Here is a 22,865-nt window from a genome sequence, read left to right on the forward strand (position 1 = left end):
TTTTTCCTCATCATAGCTCAGCTTCGGGGGCATCCCACTGCCAGGTAAGCCTGGTACCTTCCTGAGGAAGAACTTCCATGGCTGCATGGAGAACCTCTACTACAATGGGATCAACATCATCGACCTAGCCAAGCGACGCAAGCCTCAGATCTACAGCGTGGTAAGACAACCATTCTCATCCAACCGTACCATAGATTATTAGTACATCCTTAAAATAGTATGGGAACAAAGTAGTTAATCAACCAAGGCCTCTGTGAACTCACAGACTGTTTTAATTGCACTGTTGCAGTGAGATTTCACGTTTGCCTACAATGTGATTCGACTACGTTTAATCACATTTGTATTTGAGTTAGTCACATAGCTTTCTCCATGGTTCCTTAAACTGTAAGAGATCCAGGGCAGAGACACTGTCCGTAGAGGAAAACATTGAGTGAGAAAACCAATCTATATTCTCTGTACCATTTAGTTCTATCTGCCCCTCACTATTATGGCATTCATTCTAAACCCATGAATAGACCCCCCCCCCCCATCAAATCAGACAGAAGCCAAAGTGCCACATAATTGCATCACAGACACCTTTTTTTTCCCTTGAAATTCTGATTGCTATGTTAAAAGGCCTTTACTTACAAGTCCCAATTTTGCCCCAATTTTGCTCACTGACTGCCATGATGGAATCCGTAATGGAATTTCAATGTGGAATACTACCTGAGGTGGTAGTCTGGTGGTGATGGATCACATTGAGAGTCAAGTGCTGCCGATTGCCCTTCCCTGCCTCTGAGACTCTGGGATTGATGGGCCGCTGACCTTAATTGACATGGCTGCTCTTTTGCTCCATGTACCTCACAAGGCCTCTGGACCACATGGAATTAGTGTGTTCTTTCTTTGCCCACCTGACGGCCGACCTAGATTGGAGGGGAGAAACTCAGAAATGTCATAGTTTGATATTATATTACATTTCTGCATTTGTTGTCCTCTTGTAATGCACCTTTTGAATTTCAGATAGTCATTCACCTTTATATGGCATTCTCAAGGAATCATTTGGTTCTTGCAGGCAATTTAGTTATCTGAGTACCATATTCAGTAAATACCTTCCTTTATCAGCCCACTGTTTGTCATTCTGCTCAGATGAATGGTACCGTAAAAGTACAGTAAACCCACATGAGATTCATTATGAATTCATCATGTTGATGAAGGTGTGAGTAAATAATTCCATTATCTGTGTGTTCCATGTGTGTCTCCAGGGCAACGTGACCTTTTCGTGCTCTGAGCCCCAGCTGGTGTCCACTACCTTCCTGAGCTCCAGCAGCAGCTTCCTGTCGCTCCCGGCCATGCCGTCTGCTTCGGGGGGCTTCATGGTGCGTTTCCAGTTCAGAACGTGGAACCCAGACGGGCTACTGCTCTCCACCCGGCTGCCCCTGGAGCCCCAGAGACTGGAGCTGCACATCAGCAACAGTCGGCTGCGCCTGACCCACCACATGTCAGCCCAGCAGAAAGAAGAGGTCTCCACCGGTGAGGGCCAACAGCCTCTAGTCTAGCTGACCCAGGAATCAGTGGTTCTGTTTATGGGGACTCAGAGTATAAAAGGCTCTTTATTCCAGTGAAGCAGGCAGACAGTGAGAAACTCATTCATCATCCAGGCGGAGACCGTCTGTGTTTGGTTTTGCACATCATTTCATCTACATCATTTCTATTACCTTTTGGCCCCTATAAAGTCAGAGGACACTTCATCTTCTTTGAATGGCTTGAGATAAAATGCCATCCTTTATATCTTGTGTTTTGGATGCCAGTTCTACAGGATTGCAGTCAGACAGAAATAACCTGTAGAATTACGTTGGATTGCAGAGCCCAGACTTTCAGCAGATGGCAGGCAGAGAGGGAATTAGAGACCCACAGAAAGACCGCCACAGCTTGGAAGACCTTCCCTATAAAGGACAATCAAAATTCATATCCCACATTCTGCTGTTACGTCTATTTGAAGCTGGAACTGACGGCCAAATCAATGTTTCATCCAACAATAACCACCAGTACAGTCACAGCATTACATTCTGTCCTCTGGCAATGATTTAGCTTCAATCTGACCAACCACATAGTCATTCATTTTCATTTACATGTCCTCTTCCCGTCATAGTACAGTGTCGTATGTCGTAACACGTGACCATAGATTACACAGCGAATGACGGGCTCTGATTTGCAATATGTAGGCCTAGTACGAACAATGTAATCTAAAATATTACCCATGTTGGAGATCCCAATCCCAACAGTCCCTGAAAGAACCTGCGAGTGATGTTTGATAAGCCTGTAATAGAGATTGGTAGTGTCTCATTGAAATGTGACGTGCACAGAAATGACACCTCGCTGTGTCCACAGGTCACAGAGTGAATGATGGACTGTGGCACTCTGCGAGTCTCAGCTCCCGAGGTCTCCAGGTCACCATGACTCTGGACAACGAGCCGTCCTCAGCCATTGAGCTGGGGGACCACATGGAGGCAGGAGACAGCCTCTACTTCGGAGGTAAGGCCACACAATGAGTCTTCTTGTCTGCATCACAGTCTCATGAGACCAGGTCTTGGTGGTCAGGTCTTGGTGCAGCATCTGAATAAATTATCTGAAGATGTATGCAGGAAATGCTGGATGATGAAAATACCATGATTTAGTTTTTCAATCTGTGTCACAGGTTGTCCCTCTCTGAACGTCTCAGGCTGTGAGAACCCCAAGTTGGCGTTCCAGGGGTGCATGCGTCTCTTCTCCATCAACAGCCAGCCCATGGACCTGAACCTGGTGCACCAAGGACGACTAGGAGACTACAAGGAGCTGCAGTTTGACACATGTGGCATCCATGACAGGTAAGACTTTAGGGTTTTTGCTTCTGCAGACTGTATACCAAGTAAGGTGGCGCTCCAATCCCCAAATGTTGGTGTGTTTGGATGACAAACTAAGACAGAAGCTGCTTCCTGTGTGGCGCGTGGCGTCCTCTCTGTCCCTTATTGCTCCACCGTGTTGTGGGAACGATGGGTGGGATTAGAACACACTGAATGGATGTCATGGCAAAGTTGAGGAAACCTGCAACACTTACAGGGAGAAGACAAACAAAGGAGTTGGTGCTTCTCCTTGTACTCACCCTGAGGGGAATCCTACCTCTGATGTCAGGTCGCAGCTATACCTGATTGTTCTGTTTGCTATGCTAACCCGCAGACTGAGAATGCTGTTGGAGTGTGTGGAACAATTACAGATTAAATGTTAGTTGATGTTAGTTAAAGCGAATGGAATGTGTAAAAAGTGGGAATGAGAAGCTTGGTGACAACAAAACAGCTGTCTCTGTGTATTGGCTACCTCTCATGGAGCCTTCCACAAAGAGTATGCTGAGAGTATGCACAAAGAGTATGCTGAGAGTATGCGCAAAGAGTATGCTGAGAGTATGCACAAAGAGTATGCTGAGAGTATGCACAAAGAGTATGCTGAGAGTATGCACAAAGAGTATGCTGAGAGTATGCACAAATAGTATGCTGAGAGTATGCACAAAGAGGATGCTCAGAGTATGCACAAAGAGTATGCTGAGAGTATGCACAAAGAGTATGCTGAGAGTATGCACAAAGAGTATACTGAGAGTATGCACAAAGAGTATGCTGAGAGTATGCACAAAGAGTATGCTGAGAGAATGTGTTGTGTATTTCACTACCACGCAATATTACCCTTTGTTTTAGGGAGGTTAGTGCGACCAGACCGTTGGAAATATTTAATCGTAACAACCAGAACTATGCTTCATTAAAGGATTGGAAGATTAACCTTTACGAGTGCTAATCTCCTTTTCACTGTGTCCAATCAAACTTCATGACTACAGTTTTTGCAAGTGTGCACTTCTGTAAATTCATGACCTGTGAGGGCAGCCGCGAACACAACAATTGAAATAGCTCTACAGTAATGAAACCATGGCCTGCAACCTTACCCACGCCATGGTCACTCCGCTCCATGGCAATTAATGGGAGAGAGACTAAAGTGTATGAAATTGTAGATGCGTGCTTGTATAGATGCGTGCTTGAAAGCCGGGCGAATACGCAAAACTGAAGGAGGCTTGAGGAAGAGACTATTAATCAGGAAAGCATGGTTATGAGAGGAATATCCGTGAAGCGCTGGGTGTTCAAATCCCATAAACACATGTTCTGATTTGATTTGATTATGCTGCCGTTTCTTTTTTTCAAACACAATAGCACAGGACTGTGTTTGTTTACCAGTTGCCCCAACAATCTGAGTTGGAAGGGTACCAATTCATTTGGGATTTACCGAGCGGTCTTGTAAATCATAACTAAACAATGGCAAAAGAAAAATGAATAAACTGTGTCGTCTCACCTCTTGAGTACTCGGGTGTCGGAACGTTCCTTGATAATGACAAGGAAATGAAAAATGTATTGGGAGGGAGTGTCCTTACCAGATCATGAAAGATAGTAGGCCTCAACACAAAGACAAACCATGTTTTTGCTCTTCATTACAAAAAGGATTGGTAGATCTTACATGTTTGGGCTTTGATTGAATTTCTTTCGTTGCCAACACTTTATCCTTCTCAGACTTTTCATTGTGTGATTGTTTGTGTTTATTACTGGGAAAAAAAGTGTATAATCTTTCAAACAAATAACTAGTATATGTTACATCAATTACAAACATCAATTTGTATAATATACATATTACATCAATCTCTGAGATTGTAAAAACAGATTTGCAGGGGTTTTTCTACCTTATCAAATCTTTTGAAATTTTTATTTTTATTTTGAATAACCTGGCATTTGCTCATGCATAGTATAGATATGTATATACAGTACCAGTCAAAAGTTTGTACACACCTACTCATTCAAGGGTTTTTCTTTATTTGTACTATTTTCTACATTGTAGAATAATAGTGAAGACATCAAAACTATGAAATAACACATATGGAATCATGTAGTAACCAAAAAAGAGTTAAACAAATGAGATTCCTCAAAGACACGGCGGTTGGAACCAAAAATCTCCAATTTGGACTCCAGACCAAATGACACATTTCCACCGGTCTAATGTCCATTGCTCTTGTTTCTTGGCCCAAGCAGGTCTGTTCTTCTTATTGGTGTCCTTTAGTAGTGGTTTCTTTGCAGCAATTCGACCATGAAGGCTTGATTCACACAGTCCCCTCTGAACAGTTGATGTTGTTTGTGATTTGAACTCTGTGAAGCATTTATTTGGGCTGCAATTTCTGAGGCTGGTAACTCTAATGAACTTATCATCTGCAGCAGAGGTAACTCTGTGTCTTCCATTCCTGTCGCGGTCTTCATGAGATCCAGTTTCATCATAGTGCTTGATGGTTTTTGTGACTGCACTTGAAGAATCTTTCAAAGTTCTTGAAATGTTCCATTTTTACTGACCTTCATGTCTTAAAGTAATGATGGGCTGTTGTTTCTCTTTGCTTATTTGAGCTGTTCTTGCCATAATATGGACTTGGTCTTTTACCAAATAGGGCTATCTTCCATTTTTACTGACCTTCATGTCTTAAAGTAATGATGGGCTGTTGTTTCTCCTTGCTTATTTGAGCTGTTCTTGCCATAATATGGACTTGGTCTTTTACCAAATAGGGCTATCTTCTGTATCCCCCCCCCACCCCCACCTTGTCACAACACAACTGATTAGCTCAAACACATTATGAAGGAAATACATTTCACAAATTAACTTTTAAGAAGGCACACCTGTCAATTGAAATGCATTCCAGGTGATTACATCATGAAGCTGGTTGAGAGAATGCCAAGAGTGTGCAAAGCTGTCATCAAGGCAAAGGGTGGCTATTTGAATAATTTGTTTAACACTTTTCTGGGTTACTACTGGATTCCATATGTGTTATTTCATAGTTTTGATGTCTTCACTATTATTCTACAATGTACAAAAATAGTAAAAATAAAGAAAAACCCTTGAATGAGTAGGTGTGTCCAAACTTTTGACTGGTAGTGTACATGGTAACATAATGTATATTTTTGCTGTTGCCTGTCTCCAGATGTCTGCCCAACTTCTGTGAACATGGAGGGCAGTGTTCCCAGTCCTGGAGCAGCTTCTACTGCGACTGCTCTGGGACAGGATACACCGGAGCCACCTGCCACAACTGTGAGTCACCGCCTGCTCTTCTTACCTACACCATATACAATACCTTACAGTAACACACACCACCCCTTTCTCAAACTTGTTCTTGACGATACTGCACAATACACACCATGCACAGGATATGCACAATATTTAAATGCATCTCACAATCACATAGAGCTGTTATCCATGTGCTGCCCTCGTTATAAAGCGTCATTCAAAGGGGTGGGTAACAACATGAGATGGTTGAAAGCCAGAGTGAACCTGTAGTGATCAGTCCCCTGGTATTCTGCCTGGCTTAACTACCTGGGTCTCAGGTAAACCCTGTTAGTTGTACATCCAGATCCTCAGTCTGACACATGGACGTTTCTCCTCCCATCTGTCGTCTCCAGACATGTACAAACTCCCTTTTTGATATTCACCACTGAGCGCTCCCAGAACCCTCTGCCCCTGAATACTGATTCCTTGTTTGTTCGCCAGCGGATGCAGTGTACCTTGATATGAATGTGCACCACATGATTGAAAATGTCCCCACTTACTTCAAACATACTCTTTATATGCATAATGGTGTCTGGCTTGCTACCTTTTCTTAGTTATGCATATGTGTGCAATATGACATATGCAATATGGGAAGGCTACAACATTAGTATGACCAGGTCTAATTGTATTGCTATGTACTATGGATCCCCATTAGTTCCTACCAAGGCAGCAGCTACTCTTCCTGGGGTTTATTATGGATCCCCATTAGTTCCTGCCAAGGCAGTAGGTACTCTTCCTGGGGTTTATTATGGATCCCCATTAGTTCCTACCAAGGCAGCAGGTACTCTTCCTGGGGTTTATTATGGATCCCCATTAGTTCCTGCCAAGGCAGTAGGTACTCTTCCTGGGGTTTATTATGGATCCCCATTAGTTCCTGCAAAGGCAGCAGCTACTCTTCCTGGGGTTTATTATGGATCCCCATTAGTTCCTGCCAAGGCAGCAGGTACTCTTCCTGGGGTTTATTATGGATCCCCATTAGTTCCTGCCAAGACAGCAGCTACTCTTCCTGGGGTTTATTATGGATCCCCATTAGTTCCTGCCAAGGCAGCAGGTACTCTTCCTGGGGTTTATTATGGATCCCCATTAGTTCCTGCCAAGGAAGCATGTACTCTTCCTGGGGTTTATTATGGATCCCCATTAGTTCCTGCCGAGGCAGCAGCTACTCTTCCAGGGGTCCAGCAAAATCAAGACAGTTATACAATTTTAAAAACATTACAATACATTTCACAACAGAAGAGACCTCTGGTGGCATGTCTTGTGGGGTATGCATGGGTGTCCGACAGCTAGGTACATTCAACATGTCAATACGTCTCACAAATACAAATAGTGGTGAAGTCAATCTCTCCTCTACTTTGAGCCAGGTTGATTGACGTGCATATTATTAATGTTAGCTCTCCGTGTACATTTAAGGGCCAGCCGTGCTGCCCTGTTCTGGGCCAATTGTAATTTTCCTAACTCCCTCATTGTTGCACCTGACCACATGACTGGACAGTAGTCCAGGTGCGACAAAACTAGGGTCTGTAGGACCTGCCCTGTTGATAGCATTGTTAAGAAGACAGAGTAGCGCTTTATTATGAATAGATCTTAGCTCCCCATCTTAGCTACCGTTGTATCAACATGTTTTGACCATAACAGTTTACCATCCAGGGTTACTCCAAGCAGTTTAGTCTCCTCAGCTTGCTCAATTTCCAAATTATTCATAACAATATTTAGTAACATTTTTTTTCCCTTTATTTAACCAGGTAAGCCAGTTGAGAACAAGTTCTCATTTAAAACTGCGACCTGGCCAAGATAAAGCAAAGCAGTGCGATAAAAACAACAACACAGAGTTACACATGGGATAAAACAAAACATACAGTCAATAACACAATAGAAAATCTATATACAGTGTGTGAAAATGTAGTAAGTTATTGAGGTAAGGCAGTAAATAGGCCATAGTGCAAAATAATTACAATTTAAAGTATTAACACTGGAATGATAGATGTCCAGAAGATGATGTGCAAATAGAGATACTGGGGTGCAAATGAGCAAAATAAATAACAATGTGGGGATGAGGTAGTTGGGTGGGCTAATTACAGATGGGCTGTGTACAGGTGAATGATTTGTCCCAAATACAATGCTTTTAGTTTTTGAAATATTTAGCACTAACTTATTTCTTACCACCCATTCTGAAACTGACTGCAGCTCTTTAAGTGTTGCAGTAATTTCACTTGCTGTAGTAGCTGACGTGTATAGTGTTGAGTCATCAGCATACATAGACACAAATACTTTACTCAGAGCCAGTGGCAGGTCATTAGTAAAGATTGAAAAAAGTAAGGGGCCTAGACAGCTGCCCTGGGGAATGTATGCACTCACTAACTGTAAATCGCTCTGGATAAGAGCATCTGCTAAATGACTAAAAATGTAAATGTAAAATGAAAGTAAAGCCATAAAACATACGTTTTTCCAGCAGCAGATTATGATTGATAATGTCAAAAGCTGCACTGAAGTCTAACAAAACAGCTCCCACAATATCTTTATTATCAATTTCTCTCAGCCAATCATCAGTCATTTGTGTAAGCGGCATACATGTTGAATGCCCTTTCCTATAAATGTGCATAAAATCTCTTGTTAATTTGTTTAATGTGAAATAGCATTGTATCTGATAAAACACATTTTTTCCCAAAAGTTTACTAAGGGTTGGTAACAGGCTGACTGTTTGGCTGTTTGAGCCAGTAAAGGGTGCTTTGTTGTTCTTGGGTAGCGGAATGACTTTTGCTTACCTCCAGGCCTAAGGGCACACTCTTTCCTGTAGGCTTAGTTTGAAGAGATGGCAAATAGGAGTGGCAATATCGTCCGCTATTTTCCTCCAGATTGTCAGACCCCGGTGGCTTGTTATTGTTGATAGACAAGAATACTTATGTTCACCTCTTCCACACTCACTTTAAGGAATTCAAAATTACTATGCTTGTCTTTCACAAGTTGGTCAGTTATACTTGGATGTGTAGGTTCATATAAAGCATGTATAAAGCATGTACACTACCGTTCAAGAGTTTGGGGTCACTTAGAAATGTCCTTGTTTTCGAAAGAAAAGCAAATTTTTTGTCCATTTAAAATAACATTGTCAATGTTGTAAATGGCTATTGTAGCTGGAAACGGCTGATTTTTTATGGAATATCTACATACAGTGAGGGAAAAAAGTATTTGATCCCCTGCTGATTTTGTACGTTTGCCCACTGACAAAGAAATGATCAGTCTATAATTTTAATGGTAGGTTTATTTGAACAGTGAGAGACAGAATAACAACAAAAAAATCCAGAAAAACGCATGTCAAAAATGTTATAAATTGATTTGCATTTTAATGAGGGAAATAAGTATTTGACCCCCTCTCAATCAGAAAGATTTCTGGTTCCCAGGTGTCTTTTATACAGGTAACGAGCTGAGATTAGGAGCACACTCTTAAAGGGAGTGCTCCTAATCTCAGCGTGTTACCTGTATGAAAGACACCTGTCCACAGAAGCAATCAATCAATCAGATTCCAAACTCTCCACCATGGCCAAGACCAAAGAGCTCTCCAAGGATGTCAGGGACAAGATTGTAGACCTACACAACGCTGGAATGGGCTACAAGACCATCGCCAAGCAGCTTGGTGAGAAGGTGACAACAGTTGGTGCGATTATTCGCAAATGGAAGAAACACAAAATAACTGTCAATCTCCCTCGGCCTGGGGCTCCATGCAAGATCTCACCTTGTGGAGTTGCAATGATCATGAGAACGGTGAGGAATCAGCCCAGAACTACACGGGAGGATCTTGTCCATTATCTCAAGGCAGCTGGGACCATAGTCACCAAGAAAACAATTGGTAACACACTACGCCGTGAAGGACTGAAATCCTGGAGCGCCCGCAAGGTCCCCCTGCTCAAGAAAGCACATATACAGGCCCGTCGGAAGTTTGCCAGTAAACATCTGAATGATTCAGAGGAGAACTTGGTGAAAGTGTTGTGGTCAGATGAGACCAAAACCGAGCTCTTTGGCATCAATCAATTTTTTCAATCAATTTTATTTTATATAGCCCTTCTTACATCAGCTAATATCTCGAAGTGCTGTACAGAAACCCAGCCTAAAACCCCAAACAGCTAGTAATGCAGGTGTAGAAGCACGGTGGCTAGGAAAAACTCCCTAGAAAGGCGAAAACCTAGGAAGAAACCTAGAGAGGAACCAGGCTATGAGGGGTGGCCAGTCCTCTTCTGGCTGTGCCGGGTGAAGATTATAACAGAACCATGCCAAGATGTTCAAAAATGTTCATAAGTGACAAGCATGGTCAAATAATAATCAGGAATAAATCTCAGTTGGCTTTTCATAGCCGATCATTAAGAGTTGAAAACAGCAGTTCTGGGACAGGTAGGGGTTCCATAACCGCAGGCAGAACAGTTGAAACTGGAATAGCAGCAAGGCCAGGCGGACTGGGGACAGCAAGGAGTCACCACGGCCGGTAGTCCCGACGTATGGTCCTAGGGCTCAGGTCTCTCAACTCAACTCGCCGTGTTTGGAGGAGGAGGAATGCTGCCTATGACCCCAAGAACACCATCCCCACCGTCAAACATGGAGGTGGAAACATCATGCTTTGGGGGTGTTTTTCTGCTAAGGGGACAGGACAACTTCACCGCATCAAAGGGACGATGGACGGGGCCATGTACCGTCAAATCTTGGTTGAGAACCTCCTTCCCTCAGCCAGGGCATTGAAAATGGGTCGTGGATGGGTATTCCAGCATGACAATGACCCAAAACACACAGCCAAGGCATCAAAGGAGTGGCTCAAGAATAAGCACATTAAGGTCCTGGAGTGGCCTAGCCAGTCTCAAGACCTAATCCCATAGGAAATCTGTGGAGGGAGCTGAAGGTTCGAGTTGCCTCGAAACCTTAATGACTTGCAGAAGATCTGCAAAGAGGAGTGGAACAAAATCCCTCCTGAGATGTGTGCAAACCTGGTGGCCAACTACAAGAAACGTCTGACCTCTGTGATTGCCAACAAGGGTTTTGCCACCAAGTACTAAGTCATGTTTTGCAGAGGGGTCAAATACTTATTTCCCTCATTAAAATGCAAATCAATTTATAACATTTTTGACATGTGTTTTCAGGATTTTTGTTGTTGTTATTCTGTCTCTCACTGTTGAAATAACCCTACCATTAAAATTATAGACTGATCATGTCTTTGTCAGTGGGCAAACGTACAAAATCAGCAGGGGATCAAATACTTTTTTCCCTCACTGTAGGTGTACAGAGGCCCATTATCAGCAACCATCAGTCCTGTGTTCCAATGGCACGTTGTGTTTGCTAATCCAAGTTTATCATTTTAAAAGGTTAATTGATCATTAGAAAATATTTTTGCAATTATGTTAGCACAGCTGAAAACTGTTGTGCTGATTAAAGAAGCATAAAAACTGGCCTTCTTGAGACTAGTTGAGTATCTGGAGCATCAGCAATTGTGGGCTCGATTACAGGCTCAAAATGGCCAGAAACAAATAACTTTCTTCTGAAACTCGTCAGTCTATTCTTGTTCTGAGAAAAGAAGGCTATTCCATGCGAGAAATTGCCAAGAAACTGAAGTTCTCGTACAACGCTGTGTACTACTCCCTTCACAGAACAGAGCAAACTGGCTCTAACCAGAATAGAAAGAGGAGTGGGAGGCCCCGGTGCACAACTGAGAAAGAGGACAAATACATTAGAGTGTCTAGTTTGAGAAACAGACGCCTCACAGGTCCTCCTCAACTGGCAGCTTCATTAAATAGTACCCGCAAAACACCAGTCTCAACGTCAACAGTGAAGAGGTGACTCCGGGATGCTGACCTTCTAGGCAGAGTTGCAAAGAAAAAGCCATATGTCAGACTGGCCAATAAAAAGAAAAGATTAAGATGGGCAAAAGAACACAGACACTGGACAGAAGAAGATTGGAAAAAAGTGTTATGGACAGACAAATCAAAGTTTGAGGTGTTCAGATCACAAAGAAGAACATTTGTGAGACTCAGACCAAATGAAAAGATGCTGGAGGAGTGCTTGATGCCATCTGTCATGCATGGTGGAGGCAATGTGATGGTCTGGGGGTGTTTTGGGGGTGGTAAAGTGGGAGATTTGTACAGGGTAAAAGGGATCTTGAAGAAGGAAGGCTATCACTCCATTTTGCAAAGCCATGCCATACCCTGTGGACGGCGCTTGATTCGAGCCAATTTCCTCCTACAACAGGACAATGACCCAAAGCACAGCTCCAAACTATGCAGTAACTATTTAGGGAAGAAGCAGTCAGCTGGTATTCTGTCTATAATGGAGTGGTTAGCACAGTCACCGGATCTCAACCCTATTGAGCTGTTGTGGGAGCAGCTTGACCGTAAGAAGTGCCCATCAAGCCAATCCAACTTGTGGGAGGTGCTTCAGGAAGCATGGGGTGAAATCTCTTCAGATTACCTCAACAAATTCACAACTAGAATGCAGGACACAATTATTATTTCAATTAAAAATCATTATTTCTAACCTTGTCAATGACTACATTCACTATGCATTTTGCTATATTTCCTATTCAAACTCATTTCATGTATGTTTTCATGGAAAACAAGGATATTTCTAAGTGACCCCAAACTTTTGAAGGGTAGTGTATATTAATGTACCATATATTATATTCATATTTTCTAAAGGTAGATGTCTGTGTTTTTGAGTCTCGCAACTAATAACCACTCAGGACTATTGCAAATTTGCCAGCCACTTTGCAATTATGTTACATGCTACCCAATACAATAGTTTTTCAACTTTCTCACCAAATTTCTGTCAGACATTTGAGAGCATGATCTATCCCTGTGTTCCTCTGTAGCCATCTATGAGGCATGATGTATCCCTGTGCTCCTCTGTAGCCATCTATGAGGCATGATGTATCCCTGTGTTCCTCTGTAGCCATCTATGAGGCATGATGTATCCCTGTGTTCCTCTGTAGCCATCTATGAGGCATGATGTATCCCTATGTTCCTCTGTAGCCATCTATGAGGCATGATGTATCCCTGTGTTCCTCTGTAGCCATCTATGAGGCATGATGTATCCCTGTGTTCCTCTGTAGCCATCTATGAGGCATGATGTATCCCTGTGTTCCTCTGTAGCCATCTATGAGGCATGATGTATCCCTGTGTTCCTCTGTAGCCATCTATGAGGCATCATGTATCCCTGTGTTCCTCTGTAGCCATCTATGAGGCATGATGTATCCCTGTGTTCCTCTGTAGCCATCTATGAGGCATGATGTATCCCTGTGTTCCTCTGTAGCCATCTACGAGGCATCATGTATCCCTGTGTTCCTCTGTAGCCATCTATGAGGCATGATGTATCCCTGTGTTCCTCTGTAGCCATCTATGAGGCATCATGTATCCCTGTGTTCCTCTGTAGCCATCTAGGTATGTATCCCTGTGTTCCTCTGTAGCCATCTATGAGGCTTCTGTTCCTCTGTAGCCATCTATGAGGCATCATGTGAGGCCTACCGGCTGACTGGCAGCTCCTCAGGCTACTTCTCCATTGATCCAGATGGCAGTGGTCCTCTGGCGCCCACACAGGTCTACTGCAACATGACAGGTGAGCTGCCACTGGGGACCCCAGCCCTGTCATCACCTCTCTGCAATCCCCTGAATCCCACAATACCTCTAAGTTCATGTCATAGGAGAGTCTTGGTAAACAATATCTGATTCAGTCACTGACAGATCACATTGCTTTGACCCACAGCACAATTGACAGCCAAGCTATCAAGTGGAAAATCATTAGGGTTACTCGATATGGACTCGCCCTTTGGTTACAATGAGAGCTTCAAATAAAGATTTGGGTAAATCTCTGCTGTAAATAAGACATTATTTGTGTAAAAGTGCGCAAAATTACACAAAAACTAAAGTGAATGCACATAAAAAATACCAGGGCTCTGATTCAAGTCTGTGTCTCATGTCTTCAGGGATTTAGACTTTTCACAGACAGAGTAAAGGAATGAGAGCTTGATGCCTCGATGCTGACACTCATGACAATATCCATCACTTGCTGTCATGAACTTTCCGGAGGTTAATGCAACATTTAAGTCATTACGGAGGTGGATGGCTGGTTGGCTGGCTGGCTGGCTGGCTGGCTGACTGGCTGGGTGGGTGGTTGGGTGGGTGGCTGGGTGGGTGGTTGGGTGGGTGGCAGGGTGGGTGGGTGGGTGGCTGGGTGGCTGGGCGTGTGGATAGGTGGGTGGGTTGTTGGGTGGCTGGCTGGCTGGGTGAGTGGCTGGGTGAGTGGCTGGCTGGTTGGCTAGGCGGGTGGGCGGCTGGCTGGCTGGGTGGGTGGCTGGGCGGGAGGCTGGGCGGGTGGGCGGCTGGCTGGGTGGGTGGCTGGGCGGGTGGCTGGCTGGCAGGCTGGCAGGCTGGCAGGCTGGCAGGCAGGCTGGCAGGCTGGGTGGGTGGGTTGCTGGGTGGCTGGCTGGCTGGCTGGCTGGCTGGCTGGCTGACTGGGTGGCTGGGTGGCTGGCTGGGGGGGTGGCTGGCTGGCTGACTGGCTGGCTGACTGGCTGGCTGGGGGGGTGGCTGGCTGGCTGGCTGGCTGGCTGGCTTGGTGGCTGGCTGGCTGGCTGGCTGGCTGGCTGGCTGGCTGGCTGGCTGGCTGGCTGGCTGGCGTGCTGGCTGGCTGGCTGGCGTGCTGGCTGGCTGGCTGGCTGCTGCCTGTTGATAGTCTGGCTCAGGATCACAATGTGTTTGCCTCTTTTCCCCGCCACAAATCCTAATCATTTTGCATTGAGTTGCCTCAGGTTGACCTCAATTAAAGAATCCATTAGAGATGTAAATAACTCTCAGCTTGACAACCTGGGATGTGAATAATCACAAAGTGGAAGAGGATTTTCTCTCAGGCAAGGTAAACACCAAATCCCCCATAATACATAAAATGTGGGGATGGTAATGAATTGGAGTCCTCACCTCAATTAATCATGCAAACTATTCACCCTTGGTTAGAGAGCCTACAGGAAATCTTATGTTTGACTGTGGATTACTGTACATGCAGGAAGCCCTTTTTTAATAAATGTAATCATTAATTCAACATGTTTATTTGGATGTTAGCTTGTACTAAGTCAAAGCTTGTGAATATATCCAAGGTTTTATAATCAAAAGGTTAAATATGACACAACCAACCAGCTCTGCACATCGTGTACAGCATGTTACAGGTCAAAATGTCTTCAGGTTTGACTTTGTGTTTTGTTCCATGTTGTGTTGTAGAGAACAAGGTGTGGACAGTAGTGACCCACAACAGCACAGATCCAGTCAGGGTCCAGGGTTCTACACTACAGAAGCCCTACGTTATGAAGTTTAACTACAGCGCCTCACCTGAACAACTGATGGCCCTCGTGGCCGGGTCAGAGCAATGTCAACAGGAAGTTCTGTACGGCTGCAGGAAGTCCCGCCTCTTCAACACCAGAGGTGAGTTGGGTCGATAGCATCCTGTTCACCTTATGAAGTCAAATTTAGACATGTTCCCAGACGGACCTGTTCCGTAATATGACTGGTTAGTATTCTGAGAATGAACCTGAGTCTGACCTGAGCGTGTGAATATAAGCTCCATCCTCAAACATTGATCCCATTATCTTGCAATAACTTGAAAGGCTACCGCCCAGCATGTCTCTGAGCATCAATCTTCAATTGCTTTGAGAGCAAACGGTCTCCCAAGCATCCCACATTTGCTCCTAAATCATGAAACATTCATAAACTCCTGAATTCCCTGATTCCCCAGCTGTCATGTGTGCGCAAACAAACAAGTTAATTATCACAGTGGATCAAAAAGAGACAGGAAACAAGTCATTGTGGTCCTCTGTAGCTCAATTGGTAGAGCATGGCGCTTGTAACGCCAGGGTAGTGGGTTCGATCCCCGGGACCACCCATACGAAAAAATTTATGCACACATGACTGTAAGTCGCTTTGGATAAAAGCGTCTGCTAAATGGCATATTATTATTTCATGGGCTATATATGAACAGTGTCAGATGGAACACGAATAACGTAGGTTGTTTTCTGCTGGCTGCCGTGCTTCAACACATATATTTTCTATAGAAGGTCAATTATGTTCAGCCCCTCTGTCATACACACCATGTTACTTAGCTGTTCAATAAATATAGCGATCAATAATTGTTTACTATTAGACCAGTTTGGCAAATGGATTTATGTAAATGTGAATGATTAAAAACTGTATTTTTGTGAACTCATACATCACACCGTCATGAATGTGTAACCTGCAATCATTAATGGAAAAGTGAGTTCCATGAGAGGGCATCTGTAATGTATGCGGGTTTGAAATGTAATGTCATGTAACACAATGCAGATGTGTTGATAGAAGCCTATATCTATGCTGAGAGCTGAGAGGCTGCTTCCTGCAGGCCTGAAGTGTCTCTCAGGCAGAGTCATGTTGTGTTGATAGAAGCCTATATCTGTGCTGAGAGCTGAGAGGCTGCTTCCTGCAGGCCTGTAGTGTCTCTCAGGCAGAGTCATGTTGTGTTGATAGAAGCCTATATCTGTGCTGAGAGCTGAGAGGCTGCTTCCTGCAGGCCTGTAGTGTCTCTCAGGCAGAGTCATGTTGTGTTGATAGAAGCCTATATCTATGCTGAGAGCTGAGAGGCTGCTTCCTGCAGGCCTGTAGTGTCTCTCAGGCAGAGTCATGTTGTGTTGATAGAAGCCTATATCTATGCTGAGAGCTGAGAGGCTGCTTCCTGCAGGCCTGTAGTGTCTCTCAGGCAGAGTCATGTTGTGTTGATAGAAGCCTATATCTGTGCTGAGAGCTGAGAGGCTGCTTCCTGCAGGCCTGTAGTGTCTCTCAGGCAGAGTCATGTTGTGTTGATAGAAGCCTATATCTGTGCTGAGAGCTGAGAGGCTGCTTCCTGCAGGCCTGTAGTGTCTCTCAGGCAGAGTCATGTTGTGTTGATAGAAGCCTATATCTATGCTGAGAGCTGAGAGGCTGCTTCCTGCAGGCCTGAAGTGTCTCTCAGGCAGAGTCATGTTGTGTTGATAGAAGCCTATATCTATGCTGAGAGCTGAGAGGCTGCTTCCTGCAGGCCTGAAGTGTCTCTCAGGCAGAGTCATGTTGTGTTGATAGAAGCCTATATCTGTGCTGAGAGCTGAGAGGCTGCTTCCTGCAGGCCTGTAGTGTCTCTCAGGCAGAGTCATGTTGTGTTGATAGAAGCCTATATCTATGCTGAGAGCTGAGAGGCTGCTTCCTGCAGGCCTGTAGTGTCTCTCAGGCAGAGTCATGTTGTGTTGATAGAAGCCTATATCTGTGCTGAGAGCTGAGAGGCTGCTTCCTGCAGGCCTGTAGTGTCTCTCAGGCAGAGTCATGTTGTGTTGATAGAAGCCTATATCTGTGCTGAGAGCTGAGAGGCTGCTTCCTGCAGGCCTGTAGTGTCTCTCAGGCAGAGTCATGTTGTGTTGATAGAAGCCTATATCTGTGCTGAGAGCTGAGAGGCTGCTTCCTGCAGGCCTGTAGTGTCTCTCAGGCAGAGTCATGTTGTGTTGATAGAAGCCTATATCTGTGCTGAGAGCTGAGAGGCTGCTTCCTGCAGGCCTGTAGTGTCTCTCAGGCAGAGTCATGATGTGGGACAGAAGACTGTAGCAGGGCCACTTACAGATGCTCCAGGAAATTAGCCTTGCCTGCCTGACTGGCATCACTGAGGGCTCATTGACACAATGCCATGGGATGCCAAAAGATGCCCAGGGCTATAATCACAGTCACAGTGCAGAAAGCCATACTGCAGGAATGACCCCTGGACTATTAGCAGGTCCCTAATGTCTCACTGACCAGCAGGGGGAAATGTTATCTTTGAATATGGATTACATCATATATTCCAATAATATTATTTTAAAAATGGTGCTGTGTTTTCTAAGCGTCTGACCAGTTCAGTGTCAATTTGAGCCAGTTATACGGTTAAACTGACTATGTAACTAGCTACTGTGAAACTTTTCCTGTTGGTTTTATATTTTCTATTTACTGTTAATGTTGTGCTTTGCTGCAGATGGCAGCCCCCTGTCCTGGTGGGTGGACCAGGGTGGAGAGAGACGGACCTACTGGGGAGGCTTCCTGCCGGGGGTTCAGCAGTGCTCCTGCAGCATGGAGGACAACTGCATGGACATGAACTACTTCTGCAACTGTGATGCTGACACAGACTCATGGTAACAAGGCAAATATGTCTCTCTGTGTATCTACAGTGCCTTGCAAAATTATTCATCCCCCTTGGCGTTTTTCCTATTTTGTTGCATTACAACCTGTCATTTAAATCTATTTTTATTTGGATTGCATGTAATGGACATACACAAAATTGTCCAAATTCAAAAAAGTCTAAAAAATAAATAACGGAAAAGTGGTGTGTGCATATGTATTCTCCCCCTTTGCTATGAAGCCCCTAAATAAGATCTGGTGCAACCAATTACCTTCAGAAGTCACATAATTAGTTAACCCTCCCGTTGTCCTAGGGTCAAAATGACCCGCCACTGTGTTGAACCAACTTTATTTAATTTTTATATTTTTGGGATCATTTGTGAGAAGGAGGCAGTGAGACTTTAAAGAAAGTATCACATAAGTGTCACATGATCTGTCACATGATCTCAGTATATATACACCTGTTCTGAAAGGCCCCAGAGTCTGCAACACCACTAAGCAAGGGGCACCACCAAGCAAGCGGCACCATGAAGACCAAGGAGCTCTCCAAACAGGTCAGGGACAAAGTTGTGGAGAAGTACAGATCAGGGTTATAAAAAAATATTAGAAACTTTGAACAACGGAGCACCATTAAATCCATTATTAAAAAATGGAAAGAATATGGCACCACAACAAACCTGCCAAGAGAGGGCCGCCCACCCAAATTCACAGACCAGGCAAGGAGGGCATTAATCAGAGGCAACAAAGATACCAAAGATAACCTTGAAGGAGCTGCAAAGCTCCACAGCAGAGATTGGAGTATCTGTCCATGGGACCACTTTAAGCCGTACACTCAACAGAGCTGGGCATTACAGAAGAGTGGCCAGAAAAAATCCATTGCTTAAAGAAAAAAATAAGCAAACATGTTTGGTGTTCGCCAAAATGCATGTGAGAGACTCAAAAAACATATGGAAGAAGGTACTCTGGTCAGATGAGACAGAAATTGAGCTTTTTGGCCATCAAGGAAAACGCTATGTCTGGTGCAAACCCAACACCTCTCATCACCCCGAGAACACCATCCCCACAGTGAAGCATGGTGGTGGCAGCATCATGCTGTGGGGATGTTTTTCATCGGCATCAACTGGGAAACTGGTCAGAATTGAAGGAATGATAGATGGTGCTAAATACAGGGAAATTCTTGAGGGAAACCTGTTTCAGTCTTCCAGAGATTTGAGACTGGGACGGAGGTTCACCTTCCAGCAGGACAATGACCCTAAGAATACTGCTAAAGCAACACTCGAGTGGTTTAAGGGGAAACATTTAAATGTATTGGAATGGCCTAGTCAAAGCCCAGACCTCAATCCAATTGAGAATCTGTGGTATGACTTAAAGATTGCTGTACACCAGCGAAACCCATCCAACTTGAAGGAGCTGGAGCAGTTTTGCGTTGAAGAATGGGCAAAATTCCCAGTGGCTAGATGTGCCAAGCTTATAGAGACATACCCCAAGAGACTTGCAGCTGTAATTGCTGCTAAAGGTGGCTCTACAAAGTATTGACTGGGGGGGTGAATAGTTATGCACGCTCAAGTTTTCTGTTTTTTTGTCTTATTTTTTGTTTGTTTCACAATAAAAAATATTTTGAATCTTCAAAGTGGTAAGCATATTGTGTAAATCAAATGATACAAACACTCCAAAAATCCATTTTAATTCCAGGTTGTAAGGCAACAAAATAGGAAAAATGCCAAGAGGGGTGAATACTTTCACAAGCCACTGTACTGGGCTGTTCATTGATCAATATCAAGGCTGTACGAGCCAATGGGTTTGTCTTTTGATCATTATAAAAATGTTTTTGGTGCATTACTTTCTTTCCATATAGAACTTTTAATACAGGGATATCTTCATCACAATTCAACTGTTGTTTTGAACTTGAATTCCGTTGCGAGCATTATTTTTATTTTGAACGTTTATTCTCACCCAGTGTTTCCCCATGTACTTCTGCATTTGGGAAACGTAATTTGCATATCTCCTGAGGCACCCGTCCAGACCTTGATCGATTGCTCCATCTTTATAGTGTTTACTCTAAAGTTTCAGGCAATGCTGATTAAGGATTGGATTAGTTTATCTGTAGTGAAATTAAGAGGCTTCTCTCTCTCTGTTTATTGCAGGGCTAATGACACAGGAGTCCTTTCCTACAAAGAGCACTTACCAGTGAGTGAGATCGTGATTGGAGACACCAACAGAACCGGCTCTGAGGCGCTCTACAGAATCGGCCCGCTGCGTTGTTATGGCGACAGTAGGTGAACTGTTCTATTTTGTAAAATGTTTATCTTACATATGGTCCCTTTTGAACATCCTTGCTTTTCCAGGCCAAATGCTGATTGAATGTTGAGTGTGTTCAAACTCTTAGAAAATATATGTATTTCCTGTCTTCTAGAGTCTGTGTGGAATGCAGCGTCCTTCTACCAGGAGTCATCCTACCTGCACTTCCCCACCCTCCAGGCAGAGCTCAGCGCTGATATCTCCTTCTACTTCAAGACCAGCACTCCCTCAGGAGTCTTCCTGGAGAACGTGGGCCTCAAGGACTTCATCAGAGTGGAGCTCAGCTGTGAGTTTGTGGGCCACACACACACACACACACTCACACACAAGCAAGAGAAGGCCACACACACACAAAACACACACTCGCACACATACAAATCAAATCAAATGTTATTTGTCACATGCGCCGAATACAACAGGTGTAGATCCTTACAGTGAAATGCTTACTTACAAGCCCTTAACCAACAATGCCGTTTTTAAGAAAAATAAGTGGTAAGTAAAAAATTGATAAGTAAAAAATAATGAAAGAGCAGCATTGTTTGTAACTTATTTTGTACATAATGTTGCTGCTACTGTCTCTTATGACCGAAAAGAGCTTCTGGACATCAGAACAGAGATTACTCACCTTGAACTGGACAAATTATTTTTCTTTAATGAGTCGGACGAGAGTATTTTGCTCCAGACACCCGACAGGGCCCTCATCCCCGTCATTCGCAGTAGAAAGAAAAGGAGATATTGCAGAAGGAGATCGGGGTGCCTGGTAAGGAGCCGGTGACGAGTGGCTAACCTGCCTTTGCCATCGATACTAATAACCAATTTACAATCGCTTGATAATAAAGTGGACGAACTACAGGCACGAATATCCTACCAACGGGACATAACTGTAATATCTTATGTTTCACCGAGTCGTGGCTGAACGATGACATGAATAACATACAGCTGGCTGGTTATACACTGTACCGGCAGGATAGAACAGCAGCATCTGATAAGACAAGGGGTGGCGGTCTATGTATATTTGTAAACAACAGCTGGTGCATGATATCTAAGGAAGTCTTGAGGTTTTGCTCACCTGAGGTAGAGTATCTCATTATAAGCTGAAGACCACACTATCTACCAAGAGAGTTTTAATCTATATTCTTCGTAGCTGTCTATTTACCACCACAAACCGATGCTGCACTAAGACCACACTCAAGCTGTATAAGGCCATAAGCAAACAGGAAAACACTCATCCAGAGGCAGCGCTCCTTGTGGCCGGGGACTTTAATGCAGTGAAACTTAAATCCATTTTACCTCATTTCTACCAGCATGTTAAATGTGCAACCAGAGGGAAAAAAACTCTAGACCACCTTTACTCCACACACAGAGACGCATACAAAGCTCTCCCTTGCCCTCCATTTGGAAAATCTGACCATAATTATATCCTTCTGATTCCTGCTTACAAGCAAAAACTAAAGCAGGAAGCACCAGTGACTCGGTCAATAAAAAAGTGGTCAGATGAAGCAGATGCTAAGCTACAGGACTGTTTTGCTAGCACAGACTGGAATATGTTCCGGGATTCTTCCGATGGCATTGAGGAGTACACCACATCAGTCACTGGCTTCTACAATAAGTGCATCGAAAGATGTCGTCCCCACAGTACTGTACGTACATACCCCAACCAAAAGCCATGGATTACAGGCAACAGCCGCACTGAGCTAAAGGGTAGAGCTGCCGCTTTCAAGGAGCGGGACTCTAACCCGGAAGCTTCTAAGAAATCTTGCTATGCCCTCCGACGAACCATCAAACAGGCAAAGAGTCAATACAGGACTAAGATTGAATCGTACTACACCGGCTCCGACGCTCATCAGATGTGGCAGGGCTTGAAAACTATTACAGACTACAAAGGGAAGCACAGCCGCGAGCTGCCCAGTGACACAAGCCTACCAGACAAGCTAAATTACTTCTATGCTCGCTTCGAGGCAAGTAATACTGAAACATGCATGAGAGCATCAGCTGTTCCGGATGACTGTGTGATAACGCTCTCCATAGCCGATGTGAGTAAGACCTTTTAACAGGTCAACATTCACAAGGCCACAGGGCCAGACGGATTACCAGGACGTGTACTCCGAGCATGCGCTGTCCAACTGGCAAGTGTCTTCACTGACATTTTCAGCATTTCCCTGTCCGAGTCTGTAATACCAACATGTTTCAAGCAGACCACCATAGTCCCTGTGCCCAAGAACACAAAGGTAACCTGCCTGAATGACTACCGACCCGCTCATCACTAAGCTAAGGACCCTGGGACTA

At 44.2% G+C, this 22,865-nt stretch overlaps 1 protein-coding gene across 1 annotated transcript in view; it reads left to right on the forward strand.

Annotated features, from left to right (window-relative positions):
• Positions 1 to 22,865, forward strand: part of LOC121555128 (contactin-associated protein-like 5) — a 124,890-nt gene that overhangs the window by 90,848 nt on the left and 11,177 nt on the right. Inside the window, exons 7-16 of the mRNA XM_045212056.1 lie at positions 17 to 160; positions 1,242 to 1,509; positions 2,368 to 2,511; positions 2,675 to 2,843; positions 6,005 to 6,111; positions 13,588 to 13,707; positions 15,363 to 15,563; positions 18,139 to 18,295; positions 20,426 to 20,553; positions 20,695 to 20,865. Of these exons, the coding sequence (XP_045067991.1) occupies positions 17 to 160; positions 1,242 to 1,509; positions 2,368 to 2,511; positions 2,675 to 2,843; positions 6,005 to 6,111; positions 13,588 to 13,707; positions 15,363 to 15,563; positions 18,139 to 18,295; positions 20,426 to 20,553; positions 20,695 to 20,865 (1,609 nt within the window). The remainder of the gene's footprint in view (positions 1 to 16; positions 161 to 1,241; positions 1,510 to 2,367; positions 2,512 to 2,674; positions 2,844 to 6,004; positions 6,112 to 13,587; positions 13,708 to 15,362; positions 15,564 to 18,138; positions 18,296 to 20,425; positions 20,554 to 20,694; positions 20,866 to 22,865) is intronic.

Source organism: Coregonus clupeaformis, chromosome 40 (assembly GCF_020615455.1).
Source record: "Coregonus clupeaformis isolate EN_2021a chromosome 40, ASM2061545v1, whole genome shotgun sequence".
Classification (NCBI taxonomy): Eukaryota; Metazoa; Chordata; class Actinopteri; order Salmoniformes; family Salmonidae; genus Coregonus; species Coregonus clupeaformis.